Below are 27,679 nucleotides of genomic sequence, written 5' to 3'. Positions count from 1 at the left end.
ACCTCCGCCAGAGATAATAAAATCTGAAACAAGGCAAAATCAAACGCTAGTGAGAACGTTGTTAGGATGTTTTAAGCGGAGTTGTACACTTTTATTATAATGCGATTAACAAAAACTGAAATGTCCACAATCAAAATACACAATTTTCTTGAATATATAATGACCTCCAGAATTTCACCGTCTACAACGGAAAGATAATTATTTGCATAAATATGAATAAATTTATGTGACAGTTACCTCGTCCTTGTCATCAGCAGCCTCTTTCAACTGATGATCCAAGTGTTTGTACCTGTCGAGGAATTTCTTCATCTGATATTTTAACTTCGGAAGGCAGAGAGGAGAAAAGTATGTGAGTGTTCAAAATGAGATGTGGGGTTAAAGAGACTGTTCATCGCAAAATGTGGTCACCATGGTGATGGTTACTGTAATGTTTACGATGGTCATGAGGACCGTGATCACCATGGCGATGATAACGACGACTACGATGATGATGATGATGATGATGATGATGATGATGATATTGATGATGATGACGTCGATGATGACGATGACGTCGGCGGTGGTAGCAGTGGTAGGGTGTATCCATTCAAATTCAGCGATGTCACAGTACATGTATACGTCATTTTAAGTTTCTATAAAGCTCTTATCTCAGTTGTTGTTTCGAGAGTCACATTTCTCCTCCGAAGATGGTGGCTAAAGGCTAAAAAACTAAGCGGTAAAATCCCCAGCTTGTCTGAATCGGCGGATATCGGCGTTTCTCGCTAGTATTTGATGGATGTACGGGGGTTTCTGTCACGCACGTGGATGACATAGAACACATACAGTAGAACATCACAATTCTGCCGTGAGCCATGCAACATAACAACCAACAAACTCACCTCTCCTCTTTCCAGAGCATTGACGTTTGCAGACAGATCCATTAATGCCTTGTCCTTGAAAATGGAAACGTAAAAAAATTATGAAATTGGTCGAGAGATATGCAAGGACGTCTCTTCTGTAGAGGGTAGCAACTTAAAGGTTTGGAAACACGAGGCAATGTTTAGATATCGTTGTTAATTTTGTCCCCTTTATAAAATTTAACCATGTCATTTTTTCAGATTTTTGACAAAATTTTGACAAAAAACAGTAGGCAATGGAATGTTATATTCATTTGTTTGGTCATTAGAATTGGTAAAATGTCGCACAAAAAAGTCGATTGGAAAAATTACAGCATTCTAAGAGTTAAAAGAAGGCGTAACATTGTGGGTTAACTGACTGAAATAAACGTCTTCGCTGACACGTGCCAAGAGTCCCTAACGTTTGGAAGTCAGCTCTATGAAAATTCGACACTTTATTTCAAAACTTTGCACGTTTCGTCCAAGACCAGAATCCCTTAGCGCAATATTTGAGAGTAATGACGTCATCATGGTGCATCACTGTTAATGACGTACCATGATGCACCGGTTTCAATGACTTTCCATAATGGATAAATGACAGAAAGTATTCTGGACCGTAAAAAATTGACAAGGCAAGTTGGAAGAAGCGAGAGTCTCAGAAATACTATTGATTATGCAACTTACGTCATCGCCCTCATAGATTTCTTCAAACTCATCCACAGCCTGCAGAAGAAAATTGTTGTTTCGGTGATTTGAATTTTTATCCGATTATTTTCTCTTTCCGCACGTTTATGTAAAACGAGTGAATACATAGTTGCACAATGCGTCATTAAATCTTGTTCGGACGTGTTACATCATAGGGGCCTCGATCTCCGATGATGATGATGGTGATGATGATGATGATGATGATTGAATATTTAAAAAATGAAGAAAAATAAAATATATTTGGACTCAGTAAATTTGTTGTTGTTGTTGTTGTTATTGTTTTATTATTATTGTTGTTGTTATTGTTGTTGATAGTATTTGTAGAAAAGAACAAAGTATGTGCTGCAAAATTCAATACAGCCTAATTATAAACATGTGCTTCAAAATTCAATACAGCCTAACTATACTTACGCTGCAAAATTCAATGTGTATATATAGTTAGGCTGTATTGAATTTTTCAGCGCATACTTTGTTCTTTTCTGCAAATACTATCAACAACATCAACAATAACAATAACAATAATGATGATGATAACAACAACAAATTTACTGAGTCCAAATATATTTTTATTTTTCTTCATTTTTTAAATATTTAATCATCATCATCATCACCACCATCGTCAGTGAGATGATTGTTTTTTTCGACAGCACCATCATAGCGTTATTAGGTCCAGGAATTACGAGAGCGTTATTTTTGAAGCAGAGAGGCAGATCTGACGGTCAACAAGTCTAGAATATGAATAAACAGACCCCCACATACATAAGTATTATAAGTATTTCAATATATGTGAAGCCTTTCCGAGTAGTATCATCACATACGATGGGAGATTGCACAGTCGCTTGTGGTTCGATACGCGGCGAGGGCCCTTCGCGGGTAAGCCTAATTCAAGAGCCATGTGCCGCGTGCCCACTTGCCTTCGTGCCCAAATTTCCGGACGACCCTCTCCCTTTGAGGTGGAGTGCTACTTGTAAGTCGTGTTGTGTCAGCCAGTTTCATCGGCTTGCATGTAGGCCTAACGCAGGCAAAAGTCCAATGTAAGCAACCATTTGAAAACTGTATTCAAAAATAGCGTCGTGTTAGACTTCAAGATTAAATTGGCAAGAATTTCTCTTTTGGAACAGAAGAAAAACTGGGGGATACCGACTCAGTTGTTTTCTCAACACGGGGTAAACATATTATTGTGCGCAGTGATCGGTTGGTTAGCAACCTACTTGTGTCTTCCGACATTTGAAAGTTATCTGTAAAAGAACGTTTGAGAAACCTACAGCGATGGGAAATAACAAACTCCTATTCTTATTGGCCCCTGCAGTCTGTCAGGGATTTGCCATGAGGCAATACGAGCTGTATGAAATCAAGACGTGTATGTGTTTCTCGGTGTGAATCTTAACAAGTAAGTTGGCCTTAACGAGTAAGCCGGACGATTTCGCGTCATAGAAATATAAATTAAAATACTGTACAGTTCTCCACCTGAACAAAACGAGGAAAAAGGTATGAATCTACTACACAGCGGCTTGACGTCAGTGGCGCCCTCGCTTCGCAAAGGGTCTCTGATAGAAATTCGTTCGATTTTTCAATATGTAAGAAACATAATAAAGGGAATAAAAACCATCTCTATGCCAGGACAACACTGGCCAGTGAACGTTGTCCGGCCAGTGGTCCGAGTAAATACCGTCGTTGTTGAAGAGTCACAACATAATAGTAATATTTCGAAATGACCGGGTCACGTATCATTACTCGACTTACACATTGACGATTTGCGACGATAATAATGCTTTGGGATAGCACACTTCCTGACATAATCTGATGCCATGGTTTTCCAGGGTTGCGTCACAGCGATATCTCACGATTTGTACCCGTAAATCAAAACACGACTTTCGATTTATTTGTCATAGATACTATAGTAAGAACAAGTCGTTTCGCCAACTGCGAATTCTATATGAGTTGCATCCACTATTTTCACGGAATGTTTTGGTGTAACTTGAGTGTAGAATTAAGGACTTTCCGCAAAATGAAGCCCTGTAACAGTGGGCATCCATACCTTGGTGAGCCGCGTTGTTATATCTCCTAAATCTACCTCCATTCTAGACTTGTTTTCTGATTCGTTGATAGCAGATAGAGCTTCATACGCACTGCCGAAGTCATCGGTTCCTGAGCTCGAAGGTGTAAATTCTACGATTGGTTCGGACGGGATGGTTGGTGCAACCATTTTCGGAACCGCAGCGACGCTAAAACCTGGTCCTGTCTCGGGAGCGCGACCAGCCCTCCAGCGATCTGAGGAGGGCGGCTGCCGCCCAGAACGTTTTTTCATCCTACCACTCATCAACTCTCTAGAAAATTGATTTCATTCGTTTTCAGTTATTTTCACTTCGAAGAAGTCGTTTTCACGAACACAAGTGGTACAGAGAGACCCGGCAACTTAAGTTTTATCACTGTACAATGGCTTTCAACAATTCACAAAACATGCAGACGTATTGTCCTCAAAGAATGCTGGGAAATGTTTAGCGTCCAATCACGAGGGGTCAGACGTCATTGTAATCGCGCGTATGGAAGTTGCCTGGAAACGGCGAATTCCAAGATCGCGACGCCCTCGATCGTGCACATATGTGTACTGGCGTGCAGTGGAATGTGTTGGGCAGGGCATAGGCGCTCTGGTTGTGCATTCTCAGGGTCTTAACGCCCACGAAGTCATCATTAAAGCTAATATCTTGATATTGATAAATTTATGTATATGAAAATTCCTGATAAGTATTTCTGTCATCGTAGTGTACTTATATAATACTTAACCGCACTAAAATCTAAAATGATGTTCGCAATCTATGCCAAACGCTGTTGTAGTAGGCCTATAGCCTGATTGAACGAAGAGTTAGAGTTTGTGCTTTGTAGTTTGGACTGTGGGTCTTCAACTGTACCAAATGCGGCTCCCTAGTTCCTATCTTATTTTTCAAAAAATTGGCCTACTAGACTTTTACGACGTTGAAAAACAAGGTCAGTTTTCATCTTTCATCTTTCAGCACTTATGATTAACTTTTTGTCTTCATATAACTGATGATTATTTTTGTAGAGTCATTTCGAAATCCCTGTTGATAGAAAATAAGCCATGATCAGCTTCTGCTTCGTTAGGGGCTAACATTTTTAAAGCAGAAATAGCAATCTAGGAATTCAAAGGGTAGGATGCAACCCCAGGCAACGTTTCTCAAACGGTGTAGAGGGGATCATTTTTCTCGTCTGCTCACATTTAATTTACCGACAACTATTGCAGTTTCAAGATTTCTGAGCCTCGAGTAGCTAAATGAAAGGGAATTTCCAATGACATGAATACCGTACACATTTGACGTGGGAGGAGGGATTCAGTGTAAGTATTGAGTCAGTTTGCAACTCAACCGTCACAACAACAGCCAGATATGAAACGAATCCACGCTCCACGGTCATTTATATAAATCTGATTAAAATCCGATTTAGAGATAGGTCGGTCTTTTACGCTATCGTATTACAGTCTTCATTCTTCTGCCATGCCGGAAAATGCCGAGAGAGTTTGACCGGTTAAGACGGGCTTGACTACGCAGTTTCTGCGTAGTGAAGCTTCATTACGTATTTATGGTGACCCCTGGCCAGCTGTCAATAACTTTGGGGGCTTTTGTCTTTTGGCCTGCTTTGCATATGCGTCGTTGGACACGACCTGCCAATCACCCAGGTAGTCAATTAAACTATTAGTTGACTGTTTACCGACCCAATTAAGGTAATATGCACCTCGAAAGTGAAAGACTTAAACTTTTGCTCAAACTTTCCTCAGTGAAACTTTCAACCATTCTCTTACCAAAGCAAGAATAAAAATCAGGGGTCACCGTGCAAACTTTGGTAATAGAGAGACAAATAACTTGTGATTTCTCGATATTTGAAATCCAAAATGGCCGCCATCCCTGTGTTAACTCTATGAGAAAAAATAAAATTTTCGATTTTCGAAAAACTAAGACGGTAAAAACTTTTCTTTCGCCAAGAGCTTCAAAATGAGCCCCCACAAGTGGTAGGTCAGAAGAAAAGTGATAAAATTTGAAGGCCTGAATTTCTGTCCCCGAGGTGCGTTCTACCTTAACACTATCCAGCAGTATCAGTCATATTTTAATCGCATGGCCCGGGTGGGCACAACGTAGGAACGCGTGTATTTCTATGTGTACGTTTCACTTGTGGTGTTGTTTGTACCATGGAGGTAGGAATGTTTGTACCATCGTGCGTTTGAAGTAAGCTTACTTGTTTCACCTACAGCATTACCTTCAAGGTGACAGGCTAACTATTAATGTTCAGTATCATTGCACCGAGTTCTGCCCACGGTGAAAACCACCTGTTTTGCCACGGTCCCTCTGTGGAGGGACCGTGGTTTTGCCTACTAATTACTGCCCGTCGCTGCCCGTCCTGAATGTAGCCTATCTATAGCTACAGTAATCAGTCAATATATAATACCCCGCGCCTTATAATTTTTATATAAACCACAGTCTCTCTATCCACGAGGGACTGTGTATAAACTTATAAAATCATAGTCCGTGCCGTAAAATTGTTGACTTTCGATGCGATATAGAGGTTGATCGTTGAATCGCACCGGCGCATCCATATTTACTTGCCCCATAAGCTTACTACTCTGTAAAGGGTGGGTAGATGGAATTCCTGGGCCAAAAATGAACACCGGGGCGAAACTTTTTGTGAACCCATGTGAAAACATAAATCATTTATCAGTTTTGATATATACTCCTAAATTGTAAGTTTGATCATGGAGGTACCTCCATGGTTTGATCAAAATCGAGACCACATTCAAGGGCTATGCAGACTGTCCATGTACGCACACACAGTGACAAGAAGGCGGCAAACACCTACTTACCAAGCACATCGAATCGGCGAAAAGAAGCATAAAAAAGCTATAGGCTCATCGCCAAAACAAACGCGCCAAGCGCTAACAAAAACCCATACCAAGCGGCCCTTTTCAGGGCCACCAAACACTCCAAAAAGAGAACTACCAAAAAAAAAACAACAACATAAAATGACATAGAACACACAAACACTTAAAAGAAATAACAAAAATCGTACACATAAAAATGACAGAAAAAATGGCCGTGGAAATAAATCAGCTATTTCCAAAGAAAAGCCGACAACAACATGAAATTCAACAACAACCTATCATCGCTCAAACTATGAAACTCCGAAAAATAGTACTAGGCAAAGGCCTTAAAATTAATTCGGACGCCAACAAAACCAAACAGAATAAAACCACCTCAGGATTTCAACAAATAAAGTCGTAAAATGTGACTACGCTACATCGTGAGACACAAACAATCGCAACAACACAAATTCAAAGAAAAGTCAAATTGGGCTCCACAAACAACAAACACCAAAAATTGAAAGCTATCTGAAGCTGCTAAACTCGCACTTCTAGAGATACCCTTTCAAACAAGGAAACAAAACATGTCGCAAGCTAAAAGAATCGCGATAAACCAGCTTGCAAACAATAGACAAATTTCGGGAAAAAAACCCTCGACAAGGGTCGGGTTTTCGTCATTGTCAACACAAACGATTACGTACTCGAATGCGAAAGGCAATTACGCAACACTCAGTATTATACACAACAAGCCAGAACAAACAGTAAACAAAGTAAACGAACTATGAATCAAAATGTACGAGAACAAGCACATCAACCAGGATACTTGTGAGTATCTTGATCCAATAAACATAAAATCCGTACCCCCAGTGGTACTTATTGCCTAAAAATTCACAAACCTCCGCAAAAATCTAAAAGACACACCAGTCAAAACAAAATTTACCGAAGTAAAGAAACATAGAACAAACAAACCGAACCACCAAACGGACTCACAACGTGACCAAAAATTAATATACTTGCCTCGCTAATCGAAAAGCAAGACCACTAAAATGCATTAAAATAAATTTTCACAAACACAAACTAAGGAAAGAATCTACACCGCGACTGATGAGAAACCACAACCGGGTTTCGAAACGCAAGCGTCAAAGGGCGACTCTATCAACTTTTGTAACAACATAGGTCCGGCTGCGTCTCGCCATAAGCTTTCCCCACACAAACAAAACATTACCGTACACACTAATCCAAACTTCTCTACAAATATCCAAAGCGAAACAAACATTTTTATTAACACACACAATCGGATAAGAATGTAGGAACACATTTTCGAAACGAATCAAACACAAACTCGACACAAAAACATTTAGGATAGTTAGATGGGGAGCCTCTTTCACATTTTTTTACATCTCGCTATACTGTCTATGATTCTAAAAATAAAGTCATCTGCCACTTTTCTGTATACGCGGTTTGGCAAAACCCATCTCTTCAATCGAAAGTCGGGCGATTTCATGGTTCTTTGGGGTACGTCGAGCTTAAGGAATGTGGTTATATTCGCGATGTTTTATTCGAAATTATTTATTTCTTCTAGGGCAAATGCACGTAATTCATGCTGTTGGAAATACTGGCCGCTCATAAACAAGACAACAAACTCGATATCTATATCTGTGCATCTTTACTTTTATTGTCAAAGTACCATCGACACCCAAAAAAAAACCAAATGGTTCAGTTCACGCGTGGGTTCAGTCCAGGTATTTGCAACGCCAGTCACCTAGGCGACGGTAATCCGCACCACTTAACACCATCGGGAAGGTACTCCTCCCCTATACCACTGGCGATCCCACCCTCAAGGCACTGCGTCATTCGACCAAGCATTGTTATTGTAATTTCCTGCATAAAATTAACAGCGAGGTCAACCGGTCAAACTCTCTCGGCATTTTCTCTCATTGCAGTCCTCCCTTCACAAGATCTTAACTGCGCCATAGGAAATCTCAGCTTTTTTTCAAAGTTAAGTACTCAACCAATCCGAGAGCGGCTTTATACTGCCAGCGGTAGAAATGGGCCAGGGAAACAGACTAGGCCTAATATCAAGCCTTATTCTGTTTAAAAAAGGAGAAATTTTGCATTAGGGAGTCTTCTTTCATGTACTACACAATAATGGATATGAAACATTGAATTTTGAACGCTAATATTTGCATTAAAGAAAGTCAAAGTTAAATAGCTTAGCCCCTGCTCCCAGAAAAGCGTTCAACCACTCAGTCGTTTAACAGCGATAAGAAATGTACAGGATGTGTGGCGGTGACAAATTAAAACTCAAAATTTATACAAAAATAAAAACAATGGTAATATCCTATGAGTGATATAAACAAATCTTTATTTTTACAAAAAAAATGATTGTTTTATCACAAAGTTAGATTTAAAGGTAAAGGAATCGACCTCACTCGTGCCAATCAGCATTGCTTCCATCTTCAGCTACACGAAGTTCCTCCGCTAATTGCGTATCCGCTGATATTGTTGAGTAACATCAGTTCATTATCCAGTGTATTATTATCAAAGCACTCAGAACACACTGAAATGTTTCAATTCTGCCCAGTTACCATGGCTCCAAATATTGGAGAGAGATGTCACCCCAAAAAGCACACAGTCAATGGCTATACCTGCATCAGTCATCGTTACAGAACATGAGGGCGGGAAAGCATCTGTCTGTTGACGCCATTTTAGCGGTAAGACCATAAAAAGAGGCCCTTCTACTGCCTGTGGGAAGACCAAAGATTTTCCTGCGAGCTGATAACGACATTGTAATAAGGCTATCTCGTTTCGTGGAGGAGCTGCACCTCTTGTCTTCCATGACACCGTTGAAATGATAAGATCGCGTAGACTGGCCGCTTGGTGCTTGTTTCCCAACATGGCGAGAACCGCCAGCACTACATTGGTGTTTGGTTGGAATTGAGCCCATCTCGATCGAAGATTTCTCAAAAATCAACTGGTCAATATCAGATGATATCTATAAATCTGAAAGAGATAATGGAAATGCGATAAATTTAGTCCGTTTGCGTTTCACTAGCATTTATGAATAGACAGAAGAGAACGAGTAAACAATTAAATTTCAGTGAAAAGCTAGGACCAAAGTAAATGTAATTTGTAATGTAATGAGGATGGTGGTCAATTTGAATTTCAAATATCGGTAAGTTGAAGGTACTTTGTGTCTCTCACAATAAACTTGCATAGTACATGGTGACCCTGATTTTTGTCATTGATTTTGAAACAGAATGGTTGAAAATTTCCTGGAGGAAAGTTTGAGTAAAAGTTTAAGTGTGTGTTTTTCGAAACGCACACTACGTTAAATAGCAATTGCTAGAGACATACCTTTTCAAACTGTTTCTGTTTCTGTGAGTTGATGTGAAATCTCCAGTCGACGACTGTGTCTCAGTGATAATGGTAAGTTGACGGGAATGACAGATAAACAATCACTAGTGTATATATATATGACGCAAGAGAAATGCATTGTGGTTACCATCAACGAATTTCCATACTACAGCCACGCCTATAGCTGCGTACACGGTTGTCATAGAGAATATTTGAAACCTTTACGACCTGATTGGCAAAGAATTTATTCCTCTCGCTTTTATGACGTTGTCTCCGTCTTTCTTACGTGCATGGGCCGCAGCGGTGACGTCAAAGTGCATTTCTAAGAGAGTTCTTCATCTTGAACGTGTCTGTTACCGTAGAAACGCCACTAGCAAGGTATGGCTTTCTTAGAAACTAGACAAACGCGTACAGCGCTGCGTCAAGCATGGTGAACTTTTCACTTGAAGTCAAGGTCAATTGAAAGACTTAAACTTTTGCTCAAATATTTCTTTAACCATTTTTTTTCGAAAACAAGAATAAAATTAAGGACTCACAGTGCACAATTTGGCACTAGAGAAACAAATTACCCGATATTTACCGACACTTGAAATTCAAAATGGCCGCCATCCACACGTTAACTCCATGGGAAGAACAAAATTTAATATTTTCACAAAAGTAAGCCGGTGAAACTTTGGTTACTCCATGAGCTTCAAAATGAGCCCCCCACAAGTGGTAAACCAAAAATATTTTTTTAAATGTTTTTCAGTCCGAATATCTGTTCCCGAAGTGCAGTCTATCTTTATTTTCTTAAGAAAGTTGCGAGTTCCTCCATTGTAGTTTTCAAGTGATCATTAGCTTTGATGATTTGTTTCTTTGTGACTTGTGTTCGTCTTTTGTTTTATCTTCATTGTCGTTGTTGTTGTTTTTGTTGTTGTTTTGTCTTGTTTGTTCTTGTGTGTGTTTGTTTCCGGGCAAACGAATTCCTTTCAACGGCCCAATAGCAATGACTTATCAAGTGAAGAATGGCAACCGCAACCACAGTATATTGCATTTTCTGAAAGCTGATATTACTTGACTCGAGAGTAACAGCAAACGTGAATTTGTGAGACCGAGAACACGAATAAATTGTATTTCAATAATTGAAGGAGTGGTTTGCTTGCAACATTAAAAACATGGCGAAATATATATTTAAATAAAAGACCCGTCGTCCGCTCCGCCGCACGGGTCCGTTACTTCGACTACAGTCTCCAACTAACAAGCTGCCTGGACATGAGACCTTGGCAAGCGAAGATGAAAAGACCCTTGACGTTTTTTCGGTTGCGGACGTAGCGTGTCGTAGATCCGATGTGATTTGAGACAGCAGCCCATTGTCGTAAACCACATGCCCCTTTACGGCAACAGCTTGGCGTTTTAATTTTGCGTAGGTCCGCGGAGCGGGTATTATGCTCTGGCTCGCGAGAAAGCAGCAGCCTGGGTCTAAGACATCTACTTTTAGTTCTCTGAGCTTCGATATCAGAAAAATAACGTGCTGGACAACAACAAGAACTCGAAGAGTATTCATTATTCATAGTTTTTGTCTTTTAACAAAGCCTTGATTTGGCAAAATTTGCTGCTTTGCTTCCTCGTATAAAATGGCTCATTTGTTTGTATGTTTGTTTGTTTAATGTCAGGCTGAGCGAAGTTGCAATTTTGTTTGACGTCAGCGCGTTCCTAGGTTTAGCTGGAAAATTCTCAAAAACTAATAATTATGTAAATGACGTCAAAGTGCGTCATATGACGTCACATGTCTGTTTGTCTACTCGTCTTCTGTGACGGTATGGTACGTGCAGTTCAACCTAGTAAACAAACCAGGATGTGTTGTCTATAGAATCATTTTTTGTGTCTGTGGGTAAAATATTCAAAATATGGTAGGGGAGGTTTGCAAACAATCATTTATTATGATTGATGATGCAATGGCAATGCCAAGAACTTGCAAAAGCGATGTGTAATTTTTAAATCTGAACAGCTTGTGTTAAGTCTTTGCCCAAAGTGAAAGGATCGGGGCTGTTTCCCAGTACGTATAATTGCATTCAAATTTATATTTTATTGCATTTGCATGTATTTGATTGTATAATTTGTTCTGCAAACCGCTTCCACGCCTAGGTTTGTTGAATCTAAAGGTGACGTCAAACCGCAAAATTCCAACTTTGAGCAGCCTGACCAAGAGAGACTAGATTGCACGCTAGGACTTCCATCATCTAAGGTTCGAAATCTTAAATCAACTATGCAAAGTGAAGTATGAGCACTTTTTGAGCGCGCAAGTAAATCAAAAGGGGTCACTATTGGTGGAAACTTATAATTTGTGTAAATCATCAGGTTGTCTAAGGCATTATCTGGCAGTCTGCTGCTGTCTCGCGAGGTTGCCTGTAAATTGTCTGCGTTTTGATATTTCATCTTTAACGCTCCTCGGGAACAGATATTCAGATTCTCAAACTTTTAAAAACTCTTTTCTGATCTACCACTTGTGGGGGCTCATTTTAAAACTCTTGGTATAAGCAAAAATTGTCAGTTTTTCGAAAATCGAAAATTTTATTTTTCGCTGTAGAGTTAACACAGGGATGGCAGCCATTTTGAATTCCAAGTATTGGTAAATCTTGGGTTATTCATTTCTCTAGTACCAACATATTTATTTTGAAAGAGAATGCTGGAAAGAGTGTAATTGAGAAAAGTTTGAGCAAAAGTTTAAGTCTTTCACAACCTAAAGTCTGTCTATGGTTTTTGTTCAGCAGGTGCTTAAATCCTATCTCTGAATGAATGCTTATGTCTTCCGATGACCTACATACTGTTGCTGGATGCGCGTGTAATTACGTGACACGTCAGCGAAGATTTCTTAACTCGGTAAACAGAAAAGTGGAAAGTCACATTGCTTTACTGGCAGTTGTTGTTGTTGTTGTTGTTGTTTCTTTATTCCTCCTCAACACATGAGAAGAGTTACATCAACCACATTAAATTACAGTTTAACGTCACTCCTTTGATGTAACCTAACCTTTCCAGATGCCTCTATACAAGTGCATGTGTTCTCATGAACAGTTAGACTTGGTTCAAGTTGGTGAATTTCTAAAAAACTCATTTGCAGTAGTTTCTCATGTGTCTCTCCTTTTTCATACAAACCAATTTTGAATTTGGCAGCCCAGGCCAGGTTTTCCTAGCGATTGAACGCGTTACCTTTGAGTCTGCGCAGTAGTGAGTTAGTTTCCACCGGATTCCGGAAGAAACTCCCCTGTATAGCGTTCACCCCACTCATCGCATTCACCCCACTCACGGTTTTCACATGAAAACAACACAAATCATTGCGTTTACCCCACTTAAAATTCACAAAATCACAGACTTGAACCAAGTCTAACGAACAGTGTGTGCAGTGACTTTCTCAGCTATGGCTTGACCCTTTGAGCGCCAGCGTCAATTTTTCTCACCTTTATAAAATATATCACAGTCAATTTTTCTCAGATTTTTGCCAAAATTTTGATAAAAAACTGTAGCCGATAAAACATTATGTCCATTTGGTCTAAAATTATCAAAAAATTCAGAATAATTCCTAAAAATTGGTAAAATATGGAAGTAAAATTTTAGTGGGAAAACTTACAGCACTCAGGGTTACGCTTTGCGCTGGCGCAATTAGTGGCCCACTCATCGATAAGGTCCGACATGGACGATATTCCTATAAGGGTATTTGACGTGTTAGATCACATTTTGTGAACGACAATCTGACAGAAATACCAAACGTTCAAGCAATGACAAGAAAAACTTTTAGCGAAATGTCACATGTGTATACTAATAGAAATGGGCGGTCAACATGAATGGCTCAGTGATTTATTTCTCTTCGCCGCTATTTGCGATTCATGACATAGTCATTAGATTTATACCTAAAAATTGCCGCTGCATGTCAATGCAACAAGTCTTCTTGGAACAATTTTTAACAAGCAAGTCTTCTTGGAAAATGTTTAACAACCTACAATTAGGGACACATGCGATACAGAACTTTACTATTTCGTCGCTATCATGGGGTCATATTTTTGTAAGCTGACGGGGACAATCGAGCCATGATCAAAGAGAGAAAAGGCAGATATTGTTTCCCGAACGCTTCCGTATCAAAGGAGCCTCCTTTAATTAATGAAACAGGTGACACCTCTAAGGGGTGGCCCATTTGATTTCGGGGGGGGCTGGAGGATTTTTGAGAAAAAAAAATTGTAGCTGGCCATTAATAGGAGGAACAATTCTGTCCAGTGGGCAGGGAATAACTCTTACTTCAAGGAAGGCTGTAAAACAATTTGTTGACATGTACCCCAAGACAGCAGATTGTGTCTTCAGTGGTCTCTGGAGCTACTACTTACGGTGGTTAATCACGGCCCAGCTTTCATAGATTATTTGACAATTAATCTGCAGCATAGGATATATGGTGTGAATAGGTTGGTGTAAATATCGTACAAGCAGAGACCTGAGCATGCATGGATGTGTATTTGTATTATTTATATTCAGGCTGATTACAAATGCATTACTGTTTATTAGATAGGCCTCAGATAACGTATTGCCAATGCTTGTCAAATATCAGTTTGATACGTATATGAATGTTAAAGTTTAACATTTTCTCTTGAACGGATTTTTATTGCAAAAGAAATTACTAGCAATACAAATGACATATATGTTTTATGTCATTTGATAAACTATTTACTGAAGAAAATCAAACTTTTCCAGCTGCAACACTCAAATCTCAGTGAACAATTTTGTTTTGTGATATTCATTGCACATGTTATTACATTAACTCCAGTCTTCTGTCACACATGTTGACATGAAATTATTTTTAAGCAGTGATGGAAATTGTAAAATATTTGACATGTTAGCATTTTCAACACCCCTACAGGTTAAAAATAAACAGCATATATGACTCTGCAACAAGGTATACTGTCACCTGTTCCTATTTTGCTACAGTTACCATGGAAAGAGAAAATCTAATCAATCACAGATTTTAAGCGGGTGGCCGCTTTGTAAAAACTGCGCCCCCACATGGGCATTTTGAATACAAGGAACACCCATTTGACCATATATGGGCATATTTAGATTACAGGTGACTGTATACCTCTTAATACAGCTAATATTGTGCGTTGTAAAACACTGGTGAAAACATCCAAGGCAATGAAAGAACAATATGCATAAATCCTTACTATTAACCATAAAGTAGAACTTTATATGAAATCTTTGCTGAGAACTCAAAAATATTTTTAAAAAATTTTGGGAATAAATATGCGAAGAATACATACACACTATATAAAACTTTGTTGAACTCTAAATAACTTTACAAACTTTTTTAAAACTAAAAAGGCTGACTGTACTCCAGGAACAAGGTAAAAGGCTACTTTTTCCCTAAAAAAACTCCTGTCTAACAATTTTCTATACAGGTTTTACAAAATGGCAAATTTCTTGGAATGCTTGGTATCTTTAAACCAAAGTTCAAACTTCAAGCAAGCAGAAAAGCATTTTCTGCCGATTGTTTTTATATCTGTAGAGGTAAGCTTTCTTAAATCAACGCGGCTGATTTTGTCACAAGTTATAAGTTTTAGTATCTGCATGTTAACATCTGTAGGAACCAACAAAGTGAATTTTAAAAGAATTACACAGGCTGTTTACAGGATGATTTATGACTACAAATTAAAAAAATTAGGAAATTGCAGATAGGTAGGTAACATTTTTCATGATTTGTATGTACTGAACAATCACGAAGTGTCACAATCTGGTAAGGCCCGCATGGTGCAATTACATGCTAAACACAAGTCCTGGTCATTTCCAAATTAAGTGATGCTACACAGTAATTGAGATATCCCATGATTCATTATGATTGTAAAATGGGAGATTCCTCGGGGAAGTCTACAATGTCTCCCACGTGTAGACAAATTCATTGACTAGTCTGAAAAATTCTGAAAACATACATTTTAAGTACAGCATTCTCTCTATTCATTTTTGATGATGTGCAAAATTATGCACGATGGAGAGTGGAGATAGTATCTTTGTAAAATTCTCCACAGATTGTGTCCACAGCAATACAGAATAATGTAATGGAAAGTACGGAGCCAAGTTGCCTCTCTCTCTCTCTCTCTCTCTCTCTCTCTCTCTCTCTCTCTCTCTCTCTCTCTCTCTCTCTCTCTCTCTCAGGGATCTCAGACAGTTCCACTGTCGGACTCCTCTGCAGGATTAAGCGAAAATATTTCTAGTTGTTTTCATTTTTGCCCCCCCCCCCCCCCCCCCCCCCCCCCCCCCCGCGTAGCCGCTCACAATTTGTTCGAGGAAACTTTAAACATCATCTTTCAAAACCAAGAATAGAGAAGGTTGTCGTTTAGAGAAGCAACTAACCTTAACTTTACCAATATCTGAAATTCGAAATGTCTGCCCTTGTGAATTCATTCCGTGGGAAAAATTAATCATCAACATTTGAAGAAAAACTAGACACTAAAAGCGTAAATGTCTTTAGCTAGTACTCATTCTAAATTTACGAGCACTCAAGCTCGGCGTTGATGATGCCAAGCAAGATATTCATTGGTTTGACAATTGATCCTGAGAAACATTCTATCGTGCGTTAAAGATTCTCGAAATTTACCATTTGTCAGTGGTTTTCAGTCTCTTTCGTACCTCAGTCGGTACCTGACTGAGGAGCGTGTTCTGTGAATCCCCCTTGCCTTTCGCAGCTCCGCGCAGTGTCACGTGAGTTTACAACCGTTTTAGTCTTCGGTCTGTCATTGTCCGCTATTGCCTATACGGTCATATAATGCAGGGGTTATTATATTGGCTCCTTAGTATTACTTTATTGCTCTAAAGGCCATCGCTTCATATTGCAAATAAAAACTGCGTGGAACAGTAATGAATGACAGGATGGCGTCGCTAATGAGGTCTGGAGACTCGTTTTCAAGCACCGGGGGGTTTGATCGTCTTTGTCGCATCTCCCAAGACGGTAAAAATAGACTCTTAGCGGGGAGGTTATCGTTTCTCTGAAGGCGATCGTCACTTCGTGCACTTGACTTTGGCGTTGTGAGTTTGTGATTGAGCGTAAATGTCTGCAACAATAATGATTGTTCCACAAAGACAGCAAAGAAAATATCAAAGGTGTCGCAGCAATAGAGCGCATGCTCTCATCGAGACACGCATCATAAGTGAAATCGCGTGTTACCCTTTTATCTTATTTTGATACCTTTCACTTCTTCGCCCCGACACATCTTGACATTTTGCCTAAATTTTTGATTGAAAAATCGCTGATGGTTTCGCGCAGGGAGGGCTCGTTAAGTATGTTGGTTGTAAATGGCAGCACAACCTCGCTAGAGTAGGGCAAGTGCCAGCTTCCCACACTAAATAAAAAGGTGTCGATAAAAAAGCGCGAGGCGTCATCAGTTTCGAGAAGATAGAACGGCAGCGTCGCTCGGGCACATCGCAACATTCATCGGTAAGTAAGAGATGGTGCTCTTTGTTTCAAATTTTGCACTCTGACGACAGAGCGTCTGACCTTAGTCGTCGATTGCCATTCTGGAGCTAAAGTCGTATTTTTTTTTTTTTTTTTTTTTATTTTTTTTTTAAATTAGTCCATCCAACGGGCGGTAGCCCAATTACAGGATGAGGTATGCACTTCAGCTGGGACAAATATTGAAAATTGATTTAAATTGTTGATTCCTCTTAAAATCTTAGAACCTTACATCAATACGATGGCAATCGGTGATGTATTCGATAAAGGTATTTGGACTTGATAGCAGAGATGAATTATGCAAATCTCTGTACAGTACAGCATACTCGGCTTAGAATGTACAATAAAAATTAATGTACCTGATGTAGGCATGGCCGACGTCCAAATACAATAAACTTTTATCGACATGCACGTGTGACGCGCGAATTTTGAATTGTTTTAACAAAAATGCAAATCAGGTATGTAACCGCTCAAATGTGACTTCGCCGAAAATGGCCGAAACGACGCATCATTTCTCAATGGCCCAGGCTTAACATGTCGCAGGCACAGCCGAGGGTATTGAACAAGGTCATAGATGTGAAAAACATCCATGGCCCGATGTAGTAGAGATTTGGGAAATCAAGAAGCAGCAGTGAGTTATTTGAAGGTCTGTCCACTGCTTGGATTGTCAGAGTCAGCCTTCTTCCTACTATTTACTGTTCAGAGAGTCTAGCCGAGGCAGTATACTGTGAGCGCGCATCAAGTTATTAAGTGACTGTGCAATGTTACAGCTGTTTTGACTGTATTTCTTAGGGTCTGTGCTACAACTGCGTGAATTTGGTGTAATATTGACCATTCAGATTTCGAGTGCAGTTGAGTACTGTTGTAAGTAAACAACAATAACAAAAGTATTACATTTATCAACATTATTCATAATCATAAATCTATCAATAAAATCTTTTTTATATTTTATAGTTATGACTAATAATGCCTTATAACACTGTGAGTGTTAGCAAAGGTTTACTTAAGTTTGTGCCGTTCACACACAGGCCATTAAAACGCCTCAGAAACGGCTCTGGTCCAATACTGGCATAAAAAGTTACGTGTGGATGCTCCCAAGTGGTTCTGAGACGTTAGAAATTTGAGATGGTTTAGCCGGCCAGACCTGAGCCGGTGTAGGGATTAGGCCCTAACCCTATCCGCAACTGACTGGTTGAACGGAGTGATGAGCTGCTTCAGAGCCGTCTTAAACGCCCTCAAGCGACAGGTATTTGTAACAAACAACAAACAACATTCAATTTCCTTTCGTCATTGCTGCTGAACAGAGCACTACATCTCATGGCAATAGTTGGCGTGACGATGAGATCATTCTGTTCATCTCAGTCTGGGCGGACGAAAGAATACAGAGAAGCGGACTCAAACTATTAATCCCCTGTGTTTGCAAATCACAAATAGCGTACATGTCAAAGAAACGTTTCCAATATTCTCCAGTCTGAACGCTCTATAGCTATGTAGACTTGCCGTTGTTTACTCTTCATGAGATCAATTAACGATAACTTAGTTAATTACCCTATCATGTTTACAACCGATCTGTTGTGTCACAGCTATTACATAATTATGTAATGAGAGGCAATTCTCTATTTCATTAGCATCATCTTCCCTATAAAACAGGGAAGTTGTGAGACCCTACAGCCATCGGGGAAAATCGGGATAAATACGAGTGTTGCAGTCCCTCGCTGGCTGCACCAGCTCACACACAGACCACCGGCAGATCGTGTGACAATATACGTGCCACTCCTAACAATAGAACTAGTCGACGGTTCGATTTGTAAGCTTATTGTTCCGAAACAAAAACTCAACAAATGCCAAAACTAACAATTTGAAGGCTGATTAATTAGTGGGATTAGTATCCCATCTTTTTATTCACCAAATCTATTTTTAGAAGCGGAGGGACACGTGCTTTATGGCTACATGTAAATGTATCCCCCTCCGGCGAGAATTTTGTCGAACCATAGGCAGAAATGAAAAGTGTCTTTGCTACAGAAGATAGCCCACCCCCCACATGTTGTAAGGCATTTTGTGACGTTGGGGCCAAGAAACGGCAATGTAAATCTATGTCCGACGATTCCCTAACATGTCATTTCTACATATTCCAAGCATGGTCAAAATTCGTATGGAACAACTGGGAGGTATGTACTGTACGCGTTGTGGAAAGAAAATGAAAGTATCTGTAAGTGATGTAAAATTTATATTTACGAAAACGACAGGTTTCTGCAGAGAATTTCACTTTCACAACTGATTGTTGAAGCTTTTCAAAATCCAGTCTATATTGAAGAGGAAATCTCGATTTTGTTTCTCTTATCCAATCCCCCGCTGTATACAGGTATGGGCCGTACAAAAACAACTCTGAGTAAAGTATCCCAGGCCCTGTCTGTAAAGATACATATTTGGTTTCCCGCTTTATTTCAACTCCATATTGTCGCTGAAGTTGTAAATTGGCTGTCATGTTATAGGAGTGTATTTCTGAGATAGAATTTGTTCACTCGAATTGAATGATGCATTTCTCTTTTAAGTACAATAACAGGCGAGTGTACATCTCGTGGTGAGCACAATAACGAGAGAATTCCTTTCAAAACCGGAAATAGTTTTGAAAATACTCAGCGACTCAGGCCTTGACCGGAATGGCTTAAGGTAGTCCCTGCCTCGAAACTGAAAGTCTTAAACATTTACCCAACGTTTCCTCGATTAAACTTTAAACTATTTCCTTTCGAAATTATGAATAAAAATCATGGGTCACCATGCAAAATTTGCCAATAGAGAAAAAAATTACCAAATATTTACCGACACCTGAAATTCAAAATGGCGCCATCCCTGTCACGGTGTTAACTCTATTTTGAAAAAAATAATTTTCGATTTCACAAAAATAAGCCGGTGAAAATTTTATTTACTCTATCAGTTTCAAAATGAGCCCCCACAAGACCCAAAAGGCTTGTAAAAGTTTGAAAGTCCGAATATCTGGCCCCGGGGGACATTCTACCTTAAGCACGTATTTTCAAAAGCTCCAGAAAATGATGAAAAATCAGTCCCTGGATCCAGCCCTTCCATCTTTGCCTATTTGATTTTGTAGAAGCGCTAAAATCGATCCGAGACACTCCCACTCTGAAATTTCTTCGTAATACGGAGTCGGTAATTGTGCCACTGTTATTTCATAATACGATGAATGACATTTGCTACAAACTTTTCGGACATCATGGACTCATAGTCTATGCCCAGTGACAGTACTAACGTCGTGACGATACTTTACTGTCAAAAAATTGCTCAGAAATTTACTGGTGTGTTCAATAATATGTCAAAACATTTTGCTTGCGACATCTGCTGTCTTGCCAAGGCAGGCTCAGAGAAACAATATGATTGGGTGCCTCTCTGAGTGGCTTCACGCGTAGATTGGATAACAATATTTTCAATGTCAGAAATAATCTGAGGAGCCACTGTTTTTAAAAGAAGTTGTAAATATGATCTAAAGCCCCGGGAGGCAGGGAACTTCAGAAAAAAATCACGGTGTTCTTTCCCAAATAAGGATACAGATGATATCTGCATATCTGCAATATCATCGTCAGCAGCTCAGCAGCACTGCATACCTCACATTCTGTTCCGGAAACATCCTGTTACGTTGTCTGTGGTTGATCCCGCAAAACTTGCGACTCGTTGTTGTCGCTTCTGGAAAAAAATGTGAACATTTGCGCAATGGGGAGAAAGGGAATAATCGAAAAAATTTGTCTGATGAGCTTTGTCTTTGAAATTGTTTGTTAGATGGTAGATATGGAGATATATATTGTAGGCAAGCACGACACTTCTGTTTATATATATAATTTCCATAGTTGACAATTTTGACCTAATACTGACGGGTATGGAATGCATGCAAGCAGGGTACACTTGCCAGCAGAGTACATTTGCCAATTGTGGACACTGTTTCATTAATAAAAGTATTTTTGATCGATGCTGGTGTCGTATCAATATAAACTTGCACCAAAATTTTGCACAGGTGAAAAGTCCGTCTAGCATCGACCACGAAGGACAAGAATTCAGTCAATAACTCTTTATTGGTATAGGCTGTAAAATGTATTCATATCTTCCTGGAACTTAAAACGATTTGGAATTTTCGCATCGCTACCGGATATGAAAATGCATACAGTAAATGGGATGACCTTGCCGGTACTTTGTGTTGCTTCGGTCTCAGCGGGTCTCGGCGGAAACAAACGGATCACAGAGGACACCACCTCCCGGATTGGTCGTAGAAAAGCCAATTGGCTTTGTATTCGACATAGTTGTCACTATGACCGTTAAATATATTCGTTAGGCAATAAAAGCGCTGAAAGAAAACCACACCAACGAATCGAAAACAAAAGAAGGGTCACAAGGGAATGAAAAATGCACATTACTGCTCAGACGGTAAAAAGCGTAGGCATGTTCACAAATGGTGTAAAAAAAGTTCACGTGTTGCACCATTTACTCAAGGAGCCATTTTACTGTGTCCGGTTTTCAAGGTATAGTCCGTTTACAAATGGTATTCATTTACGGTTATGGTCATGACTTTCATTCCTTTCTATACTTCCTGTAGTCCAGGTTCAAGGTCTGTTTCGTATCGATTGTAACAACGAGATGACTCGTGCAATGTGTTGTATAGGGGACGTATGAGGCGCTCGCGAAAAAGACGATCGCACAATTAATATTTTTATCGCGTCCGTTCATCCACAGACCCTTAACAATATATTTTAGGATATACGGTCAAACGTCGTTTACACACAGTAAAACAGTGTAAAAATTTGCTTTTGAGCCACAATGGCGGAAAAAAATTGATCGATGACGTCATTCATTCATTTTTCTTTGAAATGCCGCGACAAGTCATATTGCCAACTTTTCTGATGGCGTGGCATGAAATCAGCCCACACGTACTTTTGTTGAGCGGAGACACCAAAGTGAGCAGACGTTATTGTTTTGTTATCGTTGGCTTTTGTCTCTAACCGATGACTCATCGGCCACAACGACGCCGCTGTGACTTTTTACGGCGCTATTTCCCAGACGCAACAAAGGACAGCCGTCTGATTAGGTTCTCACGCACCGACCTACAGCTCCTATTGGCCAGAGAAGAACTTCACTACCGCTATTTAAACCGATTTCTCGGTACGGAAAACGGAAAGTGACGATACTGCCGAGCCACGGAGCAGAATTGAATCTTTTTTTAGGGTGAGTCTCCAGCACTTCAAGAATCCTTTTTCACATGCGCCAAAGATCTACTTAATTATCGCTTTCATTGGAAGAATTTCTCCATACATCTGAATGTTATAACTCAAATTTTGAGCTTCCATTTATTTTTTCACACTTCATTAATCCCTCCCTGTATCTGCAAACTTAACGGTGCTAAGATAGGGAAGACATTTCTGTGTAAGTCGCTCTGCATAGAACCAGTTTCACCGTGGCTTGATTATCGTGCCATACGAAAATTGAGGAAAATATCAGTCCGGCTCACAGCATTACTTTTTCGTGTGGAGACACCAAAGTGAATGGACGTTTTGTTTTTGTCATTGTTGGCTTATGTACGACATCTGTATAAATGCAAGAGTCAATAACTTCAAGAGATGTTAAAATATCGCGACATAGTATGCTTTGAAACATGTCCGATAATTAAAATCCACCTACCTGCTGTTTTCAACTTTCAGTATTAGAAGCGCTCAGTACAATTGCTTCAATTCATGACGAGATACAAGAGTGTATTACAACATGTTGGCCAATTTTTTCGATGCAACCATCCAAACTTTGAATGAAGGTCCGAATGTGAGTGAAAATTGCCTCTATCGCCAGATTTCAACCGATACCTGATGACCAGATGTACTCGTTTCCGCTGACCTTAATTAGCGCTCATTAGATGAATAATAGCGAAGTGAGGGTGGGGAGGGGGTGTGACTGTCGTTAAATGGCGCCCGATCGGTGGCCAATCAAGAAGTATCTGAAGTATAGGTGGAAGGGGAGGTGTGCACTTAGATAAGACATTCGCCCCCCCCCCTCCTCTAGTGTTGCCGAAGTAACTTTTCACGGGGGGTCTCGAACACCTTCGTGAACATCCAGTGGGTCAGTAAAATTAGTGACGAAGTTTTCGAGCGCTTTCATCATGTTTACGAACATGCACTCCAATCTTAAGCACCCATTACATAACTCAAGATCACTTCACAACAAAGTGTGCATAGCTGAAGTAAACCGCTGATTGCACAAGGATGTAGCCTTTTTGTTCCAACCACAGTGGATAGAGGGACTGTGTTCCAACCATATTCCCTCTGCTCTAACATTCTCCAGGGTTTATCGTGCTATCATTGGTTCGCTACAGTTATGTAATGCGTACTTCTTTATGCAATATTATGACGACGGTCGGGTACAGTTATGTCATGGAGGTTAATCTCCATGGTTATGTCAATGCTGGAATAATAGGATTGCGTGTTACTGAGTACGCCTGGCTATATATGTCGCAAGTCCACGGGTGGCCGCAGTCAAGCACTTGTGACATACACGTAGGGCTTCTTCGGGGGTTTCCTTATTATTGAAAAAACCTCTTCTGAGAACAAAACACGGGTTTGAAAGCGCGGGTAAAGTTTTTTTTTGTCAGTCGGATTACGTAATTGTATGTATGTATGTATGTATGTATGTATGTATGTATGTATGTATGTATGTATGTATGTATGTATTTATGTATGTATGTATGTATCTATGTATCTATGTATCGATCTATCTACCTATCTATCTATCGATCTATCGATCTATCTAGTTGGTAGGTAGGTAGATAGGTAGTCCGGGGTGCACTTCCATTATTTACCCATACGTATACGTGCCGCACTTTTGGAAGGATTTTTCAGTGACATGGTCTAAAATGGGGATGTTAAAGTTCAAGTGTATGTAGCTAGGATCTAAAATTGGGTATGATTTTAACCCAGCAATTATAGTTGAAGTCAAGCCTGTTCTTTCATCAAATTTCTTGGTTTTTTTGATAAATGTTTTCGGTAAATTATGGCTCGATGGATTTATGATAGGCCTAGCTCGGGCTTTGCTTCGACTCCCCTGTGCTAGATGTTACTTTTCGCCCAATATTGCAGTAATGCTTTACAAAATTCGACGATATGACCTATGATTGGATATGTCAAAAACAGGGTCTGAAAAAGTAAGAAGATTTTAGGTCTAAAATGAGTCGGTGGGTTTTACACGAGGCTGCACACCCTTACCATTTCTCCGAACGGATACCCCCGGGGTCCACTCACTGACTGTTGTCCCCCTCATACTGACTGGCTCATGGTTCAGTAGCTCACATGACGGCCGTGAGAGTCTACAGGTGTACATGTGATTGAGGTAGACATTCTGGATTTTTTCTTGTGAATGTAGAATTGCATATGTAGGATGTGCTCATGCATGTATTTTGTAGCTCCGCAGACCTTTTCATGCTAAACAGCGGTACCATTACACTCTCCTACGAGTGAATGTAACCTCACTGTTACCTGTCAAGACTGTTAACATCAACAGTGCAAGCATAGATGGTGGTACTCAAGGGGCCGAGGTACCGTTGGTTATCCGAGACTTTCAAAGCTTGGTAGAAAGTGCTAAGCAAAGCTATACACCAATGGCATGTCCTAATATGAACGACTAAAATGTTCACCTGACTTACAAGATGGAGATAACACCGTGTCTGCAAAAAGTGAACAGTGGACAGTTGTAACCCCCCGGGGGTTGTAGGGAGACAAAACAGGCATAAAAATGCTTTATGGGAAATCAACAAAGTTGTTTAGCGAAAACAAGTCCAAAATCAACTGCTGTAGCGGACATTTTGTAAAAGAGAACGCCATTGAGCAGAAGAAAGAAATTTTCAAGTCGGAGTGGGAGGGCGTGAACAGCTAGCATCGACTTCATGTCATATACGTCACTTTACACATACATACATACATACATACATACATACATACATACATACATACATACATACATACATACATACATACATACATACATACATACATACACACACACATATATTATTTATTCATTAGCCGTGTTCACAATAATGACATTGCTCAGAAAGAAAGAGAAGGGGAAGAAAATGTATAACACTGAAAAGTTTTCAGATTCACTTCATTCACATTAGCTCAAAAGTAATTAAACTTTCTGACTGAAAATCTGTAACAATTCATTCATGTATTTTGCAACAACATGAACAATGCAACTGTCAGTACATGACAAAAGTACTTAAGAAGAGAATCATTGTCAAAGCATTTTAGCTGGTTCTGATGTTAAAAATCATTTCTAAGTAAATTGTTCGTACAGTGTGTGCTGGTTTACTTGGACATAATAAAATACAATGGATTTCATCACCAACACCAGAATGACAAAGGGTACAAAGTCTAAGATGTCTTGGAATGTTTTTACATACATACATACATACATACATACATACATACATACATACATGCATACATACATACATACATACATACATACATACATACATACATACATACATATCATTCAATGTTATTTTTACCATCACTTTCAGACTGCAGCATATCAATGAAACCAACGGTGAGGAGAATCATGTCCAAGAGTTGCTCACAAGTTCACATCCTAACACCTGGAACGATTTCATACGTGTACTTTCTAGTTGTCGGGATGTGTGTCATGCTGAACTCTGCCGGTGGGGAAGTAACGTGCACTAGACGAACGCATATGAGACGAGTTACTTTCGCACCGGGCATTACGGCGAGGGTACCGCTTGGAGAGTGCCAGGTCTCACAAACCTACTACATAAGGTAAAGTAGAATTGATGACCTAGAAGTGTTAAAATGTGCGTACAATATCGGTACTGCAACACCTAATGGTACCACTCTGCGTATTTTCAAATCCTACACGATCAACGCAACATGAAAGCTCAAAGCATGAAGTATTTATATGTGAATATATTTATATGTTTGTATCTCACACATAGGACAAACTAACATCAGAGTCTAGATCCTTTTATTAACATAGAAATATTATGCCCGTATATATCTGCATGTGTGTAAAACGGAGGGCGAAACGGAGGGCGATGCGCGGCGCCAATGTCAGAGTGCACCTTTTACAGTATTTTCATGATAACCCTATTATTATACATCTTACATTCCTGACTGGAGCATCAAATTATGTAGAAAACTTTTAAAATGACATTGCTTGTTCAGAAGACTTTGAAAATGTAGCAAGTGATGCAGGAAAGACGTGGATTTGACTGAAAAACATTACACTGCAATGCTGTTAACGCATCAGGATTTTCAAACAAAATCAGTAAGAACAATTTCGTTTCATTTTTATGCTTTCCCAACCAAACTGTCGATTTGTCGCGTTCTCATTCTAACTTTCTGTGAATGTCTCCATTATGTCTTTCAGGCCCGACGTTTCCGGCGATGTGAATTCAAACTACAAAGTGATTGGTCTGGACTGTTGTTGCCAAGTGACGAACTACAGGTTGAGAAGAGTGTCCTTCCGCGGGGTCACAAGGTCATTCAAGGAAATTCTGGACTGCGCATGTCTGCCGTGCGAATAATGTCCTTGCAAACTTTAATGTTCTACGTTGACCTTTCGCATGTGGGCATTAAAAGAGTTGCAGCATCGCGCAGTATGTAGATGATACAACCATGTGAGACAGAAGGGAGTTCAGAGGAAAGGTCTAAAATCTCAACGCACAGGTGATATATGTTCACATCCACGGAGGTTCGACTTTTGTATTTGACGCGGCTTGTTCACGTAACTCAATATCAAACTGTCAACTGTCAAAACAAGTTTTAGCGGTGGTCATTTTACGCACACAGCAACGGCGCTGCCAATTTTTAGTTTAAGAAGATAAGCTTAAAGGATATATTATTTTTTTGTATTTTGTATTAACGAAGACGAAAGAGGACCATTTTGCATAAATTATATTATATATATATAATATATATATATATATATATATATATATATATATATTATATATATATATATATATCAAAGTATACAGATGTCGTCGTGGGAAATTACAGTGCTCGATGCTAAAGCAGAGCGTTATAAATAATAACACAAAATTACTTCAAGTACAAAGTAATGGTATCTATAACTTGAAATTACTTCAAGTACAAAGTAATGGTATCTGTTACTTGAGTGTCATGCATGCTGCAATCATCAGACAGATGAAGTGAAAGTAATACTAGCCCAACACTCTTATATATGTATGATCGGGACGTACCATTATTGCAGGATGCATGAAACTTAAGTAACAGATACCATTACTTTGTACTTGAAGTAATTTTGTGTTAATATATATATATATATATATATATATATATATATATATATATATATACATAGACAGACAAACAGATTGACATAATGTGCATGTACACA

The 27,679-nt window shown here is 39.5% G+C and overlaps 1 protein-coding gene and 2 long non-coding RNA genes across 4 annotated transcripts; 1 reads left to right on the top strand and 2 right to left on the bottom strand.

The window, feature by feature from the left end:
• Nucleotides 1-2: 2 nt before the first annotated feature.
• LOC139118267 (uncharacterized) lies at nt 3-23,157 on the bottom strand. Its single transcript, XR_011548658.1, has 5 exons — nt 22,937-23,157; nt 1,560-1,598; nt 879-932; nt 238-321; nt 3-23 (listed from the first exon to the last, which is right to left on the bottom strand). It is a non-coding gene; the product is annotated as an uncharacterized lncRNA (long non-coding RNA).
• Nucleotides 8,789-9,901, bottom strand: LOC139118265 (uncharacterized). Its single transcript, XR_011548656.1, has 2 exons — nt 9,802-9,901; nt 8,789-9,447 (listed from the first exon to the last, which is right to left on the bottom strand). It is a non-coding gene; the product is annotated as an uncharacterized lncRNA (long non-coding RNA).
• On the top strand, nt 19,251-27,192 carry LOC139118266 (uncharacterized). Of its 2 annotated transcripts, none has more exons than XM_070681538.1 (3): nt 19,251-19,428; nt 25,824-26,076; nt 26,687-27,192. In XM_070681538.1, exons 1-3 carry the CDS (start codon nt 19,374-19,376, stop codon nt 26,841-26,843), a joined length of 465 nt encoding a protein of 154 aa, XP_070537639.1. In that variant the 5' UTR covers nt 19,251-19,373; the 3' UTR covers nt 26,844-27,192. The 2 variants fall into 2 exon arrangements, 1 of the variants encoding a protein (XP_070537639.1); XR_011548657.1 differs by lacking the exon at nt 19,251-19,428 and adding an exon at nt 22,235-22,483.
• Nucleotides 27,193-27,679: the final 487 nt, after the last annotated feature.

Source organism: Ptychodera flava, chromosome 19 (assembly GCF_041260155.1).
Source record: "Ptychodera flava strain L36383 chromosome 19, AS_Pfla_20210202, whole genome shotgun sequence".
Classification (NCBI taxonomy): domain Eukaryota; kingdom Metazoa; phylum Hemichordata; class Enteropneusta; family Ptychoderidae; genus Ptychodera; species Ptychodera flava.
Note: the sequence above shows the minus strand (reverse complement) of the source record. Positions and strands in the feature narration are given on the sequence as shown.